At 31.4% G+C, this 9,472-nt stretch overlaps 1 protein-coding gene across 2 annotated transcripts in view; it reads right to left on the bottom strand.

Annotated features, from left to right (window-relative positions):
- LOC108693353 (protein cereblon) overlaps positions 1-9,472 on the bottom strand; it is a 35,518-nt gene that overhangs the window by 5,972 nt on the left and 20,074 nt on the right. For both annotated transcript variants that reach the window (XM_018202249.1, XM_018202256.1), the window contains exons 3-4: positions 8,421-8,512; positions 7,949-8,293 (exon numbers count right to left, since the gene is read on the bottom strand). In XM_018202249.1, the coding sequence (XP_018057738.1) occupies positions 7,949-8,293; positions 8,421-8,512 (437 nt within the window). The remainder of the gene's footprint in view (positions 1-7,948; positions 8,294-8,420; positions 8,513-9,472) is intronic.

Here is a 9,472-nt window from a genome sequence, read left to right as displayed (position 1 = left end):
TATATATATATATATAAACTACAGTATACATATCTTTCGCAATTAATATCAGCTAATAATCGCTAACTAAAGCCTGTTACATAATAGAGCCGTAAGCTGTAAAAAAATTAACGAATTAGAGTCGATTATTTTTCTCACATTTGATTGTAATTGGTCAATTTTTTACGACTTACGGCTTGCAATCCTATTATCAATTTACGTACTCATAAACTCGGCCAATAAAAATGCTTCTACATAATTTGCAAATTGCAAAACATAATTCAAATAACGATCACCACACGCAAGACACGCAGATGAAAACCAACTGCATGCAGTGAAAAAACAAATACAAATCTTCATTCTGCGTCTGCGTTTGCGAAATACGTTTTGCGATTTGCGAATTGTGTAGAAACACCTTAAACGCTGACTCGATGAACTTACATCAAGTCAGCCGACAACCGCTGGCTCAACGAACTCATGTATACGTCCAGCTGTCAAAGTTAACAGACATAATTTGTATTATTGAAGCAAAGTCAACAGAATAAGTACTGTGAATCATCAACATCAGTGGATTATTAATGTTTGGGCAGAAATTATTAGCGTTCGTTAATTGGATTATTCTTTTTTTAGGAACTGAGAGATTGTTTATTTTCTTAAAAATGATTTTCAAATTTAGTGGAAGATATTCTGTTGAAAGATAGGATTCGAATGTAGCTTCAGTTACATAGTGCACTACCCCAAAGTGGGTAGTGCACTATGTAACTGAAACTATAAATACGAGGCGACAGTTCAACAAAATGTTCCCAAACAAATGGATTGGTAGAAGTGATCCTGCGTCATTCTCTGATTTAACACGTTTAAACTATTATTATGTCTTTGAGGAAGAGTAAAGGAACTAGCTTACTTTCAATTTTCCTTCGGAAAACATGAAAGAATAAAAAATATTTTTCGCAAAATAACGATTTAAGAGTTAGAAGTAATGATGCATTATGCATAAAACGGAATATACCCTAAATAAACAAAATTTTGAACATTTATTGCAATAATAAAAAATTTGTTCCAAATTTTCAATCTGATTTTGGTTTATATCTCGACAATAGTTGAATTTTCGAAAAGATACTCTAATGTAAAATTATTCAGCTCATTGAGCACCATTGATAGAACGAGTAAAAAATACCTTCTCATTAAAAAAACTATTTTTATTAGTAGTATGAAAATCAAGGATATTTAAAATTACTCAAGGTCCTCAAAATATCACCTTACTTATCCTACAATTTTGATAGTAGGTGTCTGTATTGTTACATTACATTTCTGCCTGTCTTCGAACCTAGATGATGGATTCTTCCTTGTTGGCGCTCTCTTGTATGCCACACACGCCATCTGTGCATTATCTCACATTTCTTTAAATTAAATTATAATTGCAATCTGACCGAATAATACGGCCTTTAAATAGATTGCAATTATAATTTAATTGAGTGAGTTTTATAAGATTGGATGTTGTTGGGTATTATCCCCTTGCTCTATTAATCTTGTTTCTTGCACGTTTGTCCCATCTTTATCCTTCTAAGCGAAAGTCTTCTGTATATCATCAGTTATTCCATAATTTTTCCTTCTTCATCTTCGCAAAACTCCGCTCCCCATGTTACTGTAACAAGGTGGACACGATCCCATACAGCACAGAACGTTGAAAGAATGTTGCTGATATGCAATGTTGAATATTGAAGTATCAATGTTTTATCAATGTTATATTTATATTGATTCTTCTATATTGATTATTAATGTTGCTGTGACGTTGAAATAATATTGAATAAATTGAACCATAAGTTAAATTTTTATTGATTTTTCCACATTGATTGTTAATGTTGCTGCAATTAAAACGATATTGAATAAACTATATATCGAAACCTATTTTGTAAAAAATGAATAAAAATAAAATGTCATGTAAATTGAAAATTTAAATCACTTAAATTGATTTTTTAATGAGATTCATTTCTAAAGGATACATGTTTACGCGAGAATCGGCCGCGTATGCAGAATGCTCGCACATATAATATTGTTTGTGTTGATGCGCGACTCATGATCTTTCTACATATTTATGTCACAATTGTATATCTACGAACATTCAGTGTTCGTGGATCATCGAAGTTGCAATTCCCGTACGATTGTAGAGCTTAAGCATCGTTGGATGGCGTATAAGGATTGGATGGGTAACCACTTAAGAAAATAAGGAAATTAATTTCCAAATGAGAAGGAAGCATTTTTTAAAATTTTTTCATGTGTTTTCTGGAATATGATGTTAATCAATAATACTTATTTTAATAATAAAATTGAATTAATCAATGAGAAATTTTTCATGTCTCACAGACATTGTAATTCAATGGCTATTAGACGTTTCTGCAACGTCTCTTCAACATTGAATCTACATTTCGCGATGTTACTGCAATGTTACAAATCAACGTTTTTAAGATATTAATTTTTCCTACATATGTTAGTGTATGGGGATTGCATTGCACGGTTCGTTTTTTCGTCTCTAAATATGAATACGTGGAATTTTTTGATGACAATCCTTCCATAATGTCGTAAATCTGTTATCCAAACTTCATCTCCTGGAGATAATTCTTGAAAATCTCGAACGCCATGCCATTTATCAAAGTTTCGTTTTTGGCAGTTTCAATATCCAGCTTCTCAATTCCTCAAAGTTGATCTGGGATTTCTGGAAGCAATTTATTTGATGCAATAGTATTTTGTCTTAATCCTCTTGCCCATAAGAAGTTCTGCAGGGGAATATCCGTTTGCCAATGAAACATTTCTGTAATTCATCAGTATCTCATATGGATCTTTGTTTTTCTTTAGATTATTTGAATGCTCTTCCATCCCGTTACTTTGGGGAAAGCGAGAGCTAGATGTGATGTGTATAAAGCCCCATTCAACTGCAAATTTTGTAAATTTCGCAGTTGATAGATTCGAACTGTGATCCATTATTGCTCCTATTTTGGAAATTCCATCTAAAGAAGATCGACTTTAAAGATCGGCTTAATAATTTTTTTAGATCATTTAGAAGTGCAATTTCGGGATATCTTAAGTAATATAATTATTAAATATCATCGACGATTTAAATGGAATAAATCCATTCCGACTCTTTGCCATGTTCTTATTGGGAATTCAGTTGGCGTAAGAGATTTACGATTGTGCGTCTTTTCGATAGTCTACATTTTCTTATTAATTTCTCCATCTGCGTAAATAGTCCTGGCCATCAAATGGATTGTTGGGCTCATCTACGACATTTTGTTATTCCTAAGTGACTCTTATTTTTCCAAAATTTCTTTCCAGAGTATCTTCGGTATGACTTCTTGAACTTCTCATCAGAAGATCTTCTTCTTGTGCTAATTTGTTTCGATATTGCCATTACTTTACTAATTCCCCATCCAGTTAGTTCTTCTGAAGGTATATTCTTTCAAGCATTGGCAAATTAAATCCCGAGATTAGGCTTCTCGAATTTGTTATATACGTTGATCTGTAAGATTAGAAATAATTGTTCTGGTTATGCTGCTATCTCTTTTTCGAAATCTTTTCTTCTCCATTGCTAAGTGGTCTTCTTGACAGTATATCTGCAGTTCCCATCTCTGTCTCTAATATGATATTGCTAAAGGAAGTCTCATTCTTTGAAGTTTAGAAAACAGATAAAAAAAAATGTTTTGTAGTAAATATTGAGACTAAAGGTTTATTATTTGTTTCTAGTATAACCTCCAATTCGGTGATGTAATTTTTAAATTTGTCACACGCCCATTGCGTAGCCTTCTTTTTCGGTTTGAGCCTAGTTTCTTTGGGTTGCTGTTCCCGAAATATATGCAATCGGATGATATTCACTGCTTTTCTGTTTTTGTTTAAGCGTCGACGTCGTTGGGATGTGCGCATCAAGAAAAACAGTGACAGCCGCGGATGCTGAAGCATGCATTGTCTCTCTTGATGGATGAACTATGCGAGTACTAGAATACTCGATAACGCTATCTTCAACTTTTGAAATGTTGTTGTGCAGTGTCCCATACAAACACATTTTTTTGGCTCATTATGTCATTCAGTGGTTTTGCTTTCCTGGCGAGTTCCGGTATAAACTTGGACACATAATTGATCGAGTTTCAAAGTTTTGAAATATTCTGTGTCTCTCCGTAATTTTTTTATCGTCAATATGGATTTCTTTATGATCTAAAATGTGCCCTAGAAACTTAACTCGTGCGTTTATTCTGAAGAAGCATTTATCTCCATTTAATATTACCTTGGCCTCCGTTAGCCGCTTAAAAACTTTGTGGAGTCTTTCGCTATGCTCTTTCATCATCTTGCCATAAACGAGGACATTGTCCATATTTACTAAGATGCTTTCGATTCCAATATTTGAATCATTCTTTTCTCCTCGAATGCTTATGCTGAAAGGAAGTTCCTTGAATTTAAAACGACCAAAAGGTGTTATAAATATTGTTAAAAGTTGATTCTTCGTCCAATATACATTGCCAAATCTATGATTAGCATTTTATCTATTTTAGAAAAATAGCGTGCGTTCCCAACTGTTCCAGGAACTGTTATTTGTCATCAGCATAAGATGATTTTCTCGTTTTATATATTTGTTTAGAACATAATCAATGCACATTCGTATTTTCCCGTTTTAAAATCAAAATTAATCCAAAACAATCAATAAGTTCATCTATTCTTTCGATGATGTTTAATCATTTCATCTCTTCTAAATTAGTTTTAATCTCTTTAAGTAGAAAGGAAATTTCTTCTTGGCGTAATGAAAGTAAGGTACCACTTCTTTCTTTAACTTTGTCTTTTATAGAATTTTTTGACTTTCCATAAATCTTTAAATACTCGCGCATATATTGCTTTAGAATTAAATAATGATTTAGGATGTTCTTCTAATTGAGACGTTTAATTATTTTGAGCTTCTCGCATGAAATTCCATCAAGCAATATTCGATCCAACCATTCGACGTAGATTTCAGTCTTCTTTGTTTTACTTCTGTAGTGTTCTGTAGTTTTCTGTTGAAAAGATCCTAAGCAGTTCATAATTTGTTAATTTGCGCTGAACAACTGATGACGCGGCGATCGTAAACGAATTTTTGCGAACTGCTCATTATACACATTATTTGGAATGCAAGTAATGGTCTGCTCCAGTGTCGATGTTTCCCAAAAGTCGAATATTGCCGATGATGACTACTATCCATCTACCTTTATCCAATTTTTTTTTATCAAATTCTGAGATTGATTCAACGCTTTCCTCTACGATACTTATAAACATATCTTCGGTACTTTAAGTGCCTCTATGGCACTGCTGCGTTAGGTAAATAGACCGACTGTCTATTTTGGCATACTTTTGTGTAGTATCCTATCATTTGACATGAGTGACATGCAACTTACTTGTGGGACATTCTTTTGCAAAATGCGATCTACCTTCACACTTTCGACAAGTCGAAGTTGATCCCTTCTCTATTATTTTACCTTTATTATTTATTGTATATATAGAGTCTTAATTTCTCTCACTTCTTCTCTCCACTATTTCGCTTGCGTGTATGGACACGGTTTATGTCCGATTTCATATCGTTGTGTAAGATTGACAATTGTCGCTTAATCTGTTCGCTCTGCTTTGCTATCCTGACAGCTGTTTTCAGCGTGAGATCCTACTATTACTAGTCTGTCACGAATGAAATCATCTTACTGGATTCTTCGTATTCGCAGAATTGAACATGACATGGTAGGTATATTATGTTTCGCTTTACTACAAAATGAATTGAAGGTTTTCTTAATCTTCATATTCTTTTTTATCAGCAAGCAGCTATAACAATATGAACATATTATCAGCTTGATCAGCTTGATTATGGAATAAATTAACGCATTGATTTGCTCACTTTCCGCGAGTCCATACAATATCTCTTAAAACGCCGTATTCATTTTGGTCATTCTCGGGTGAAATTTAGCTATTTATGGCGTTTGCCATGAGGTTACGACTGCTGCTGCCATAATCATCTATATTTTTTTCTTCTCGTATCGAAGTTGTTCTCCCAATTCTTCAGAATCGCACTTCTGATATCATGTATTGTTACGCAAGTTTTGGGGGATAATTAATAAAGCGAGATATATATTTAACACTTACGAATATCAGAAAACTTTATTGTATCTCTTTATGTTACATCTCTGCCTGTCTTCGAATCTATGCAACCTAGATGATGGATTCTTCTTTGTTGATGTCCTCTTATATACATACGTGTCATCTGTCCATTATTTCATAGTGTCTTCCGCCTATCTCTAACCGTTTTCGAGAAAAACGTGGTGAACTTTTTATCAGACTCACCCTATAGTTTCTCTTATTGTACAAACAATTACCTTAAAATTTTACTTCTCATCTTTCTCATCTCTTCATGCATATTGAAAACTTGTCTCTGTATGTACTATAGATTTAGACAAATTTGTGCAAGTTCAAAAATTATTCATTACATTGGAAATAAAAAATCTTATTTAAAATATACAAATCTGAGTATGGGTTTTAAATCTACATAAATTTATTTAAATCCGCAATTTTTGTACAAATCATACGGTATAATCCCTGTTGAATAGATCTCATTTATTCACATATAAAAATCCATTTATTGTAGGACAAAACTTCATATAATCTTATATACATAATCTTATATATACATATAAGCTTATATCAAATTAAATATAGTTTTTTTTCTAAAAACATATTTTTAAATAAATAATAAAATAAATAATTTTTTCAACAGGGATATACGTTTACATCAAATGCATGGCATTCATATTTTTGCAAATATTGCCATCATGTTGTTGTCAATATGCTATTTTTCGCGAATACATTGTGACGACAGTTACTCTCATGTTACCATCAAACGCGAACAGCAAAGCTATGAAAATAGTTGCCATCACATGTACATTCGTTATGTATAAGAAAGTGCTATCATCAAAATGCTATACCTTGCAATCATTAAATTTAAAATTCATATGAGAGCAATATTACACACATAATGAGAAGATTACTTGTTCATCGACATCTATTGCAGCAATGATTGACAACAACATAGCGGCATCTTTGACGCATTTGACTATCTGGATATTTATTATACGTAAATGTTGTCACTTTATTTTTGACTATTTTAAACTTAAGACTTCTGATAAGTTTATCAATGATGAGTTTACTTATTTTATTAATTACATTATTTTATTAATGTTCTTCTACATGATTTATTTAATTGTTTACGATCCAAAAGTGTTACTATTCGGAACATTTTGTCGTCATAAATGAGTTTATGGCACACTGCATGGAAAGAAAATTTTTGTTTAATCATTATAAAACATGCAAAATTTATATTTTATAGTTGTAAATATATATATATATATAAAATTTCCATCCAGTCTTGAAACTGTGATGAGATACTGTGATGGATTGTTATTTATTTCTCTCTTGAGCGAAGTGATGCGACATAAAATTTGGTAATATAAATGCCGCTAATCTGAATTTTTTATTCTTTAACTTAACTGTAAAATTATGCTGAAAATGATTCAAATTTACAGATTTGAACAAAACGTTCATATTATATTGAAATATTAAAATTTATGTTTTGTTGATTTTGGTCAACGCACTACTTTTCACGCTGACTCCTATAAGCGTTGTTGTTACTTGTTTTTAACTTTTTTTTTAAAAATTGCTATTTTTGCATTTATTTTAAATAGAAAAATTTTAAACTAAAACAAAATTTCGCTGTAATTTAAATGTGATCAATTTTCATTAAAAACAAAATACCAAATTTCGCGCCTTTTAGATTACACATCATATTCATTATAGTTTTTACATGACCCAATTATACTTAATTTTTATTTAAAAATGCTTTAAACTTTCCGAATAATTCCATAAAATTAATCGAACATGTTGTAAACATAATTTATATATATTAAATATAAGAACTAACCTGTGTAATAATACGTAATATTTTAAAACGTTGTCTGCCTTTAGCTTTCAAACGAAACTCTCGTCGACCATGATCCAACCATATACCTCCGTCTGTGTATTCATAGATTTCAGCAGTTGTTCCTATTCGTTCCATATCAGGATTACCATAACATACGACACCAAAAGTACGATCATTTTGTATACAAGTTTGTAACATCTCTATAGTCTGTGTGCCAAAGACTGTCATTGGTAACGTTTGTCCAGGGAACAATACAGACTGCTTCACTAATAATGGTAGATTTATATAAATACCATCATCCAATATAGTTCTTCCTCTCAATTCCTCTAAATTTTGTCCTAAATACTGCACAGAATAAATTTAATTACATATTTTATAGAGTTTTAAGTTACGTGTGTCATACAAATAATAAAATGACCAATAGTACATTAAATGTTATTTATCTTTAGAATATCAGAAAATATAGACTTACAGAATGTGCTGCTGGTAATGTTACATCAAATGTATTCTCTGAGGGCACTGGTACGTCATCCATATTGGGCTCTAGCCTATTGCTTGACAGGTCTAAGAATATATTACTGCTCATCATATATTTGATAACATATTAAATATACAGAGTGTCCCATTTTAAATAATGCATTTCTCGAAAATTATGGTAGATACAGAAAAATGTTTCAAATAAAAGTTGTATGAAGGAGAACATAAGAAAATTGATTTGATCTTAGATTTGCCATCGCCAAAATCAGATTAAGACGATCTTTTTAAATGGAATCCCCTATTTTTCATTACATATTCGTGTAGATTACTTCGAGAGCTTTTCAAAACATTATAATAAAATATTTTTTCTTTAAGTTTTTGTGTTATGATTGTTATTGTTATTGCACATTCTTGTAGATCATCTTGGGAGATTATCTTTCCAAATACTGTAAATTCATTTTCATTAAATATTTTTCGAGTTATAAGACTTGCAAGTTACAGCACTGCCGGCATTAGCATTACCTAAGATGTCCGACTAACAATTAAAACCTCTTAAATGTCGTTCAGGATCATGTCTTGAATAACATTCATTAAGATCAATATCATTGGAGATTATTTCTCTTACTTTCATTTTTGCACCAAGAATTCATTTTTATGTAAAAATGAAAATAAGAAGAATAATGATCTTGAGCTTGATAAATGTTATCCAAGTCCTGAATATTTTAAATATTTTTATTATTTAAGAGGTTTTAGTCTTGGGTGCTAATTCCGGCGGTGTTGTAACTTAAGCCTTGTAACTTGAAAAATACTTAATAAAAATACTTAATAAAAATACTTAATAAAAATACTTAATAAAAATACTTAATAAAAATTAACTTATAATATTTTGGAAAGCTCTCGAGATGATGTACAAGAATGTACAATAAAAAAATAGGAGGTTTTATTTAAGAAATTGAAGGTAACCTTCACGTGACCTTCAAACAATTCAAAGTCAAACTAATGACCACCATCTTATGTCTCCCTCAAAGCTATACAACTTTTGTATGA

This window comes from Atta colombica, unplaced genomic scaffold (assembly GCF_001594045.1).
Source record: "Atta colombica isolate Treedump-2 unplaced genomic scaffold, Acol1.0 scaffold109, whole genome shotgun sequence".
Lineage (NCBI taxonomy): Eukaryota > Metazoa > Arthropoda > Insecta > Hymenoptera > Formicidae > Atta > Atta colombica.
This window is presented reverse-complemented; position numbering and strand designations above follow the sequence as displayed.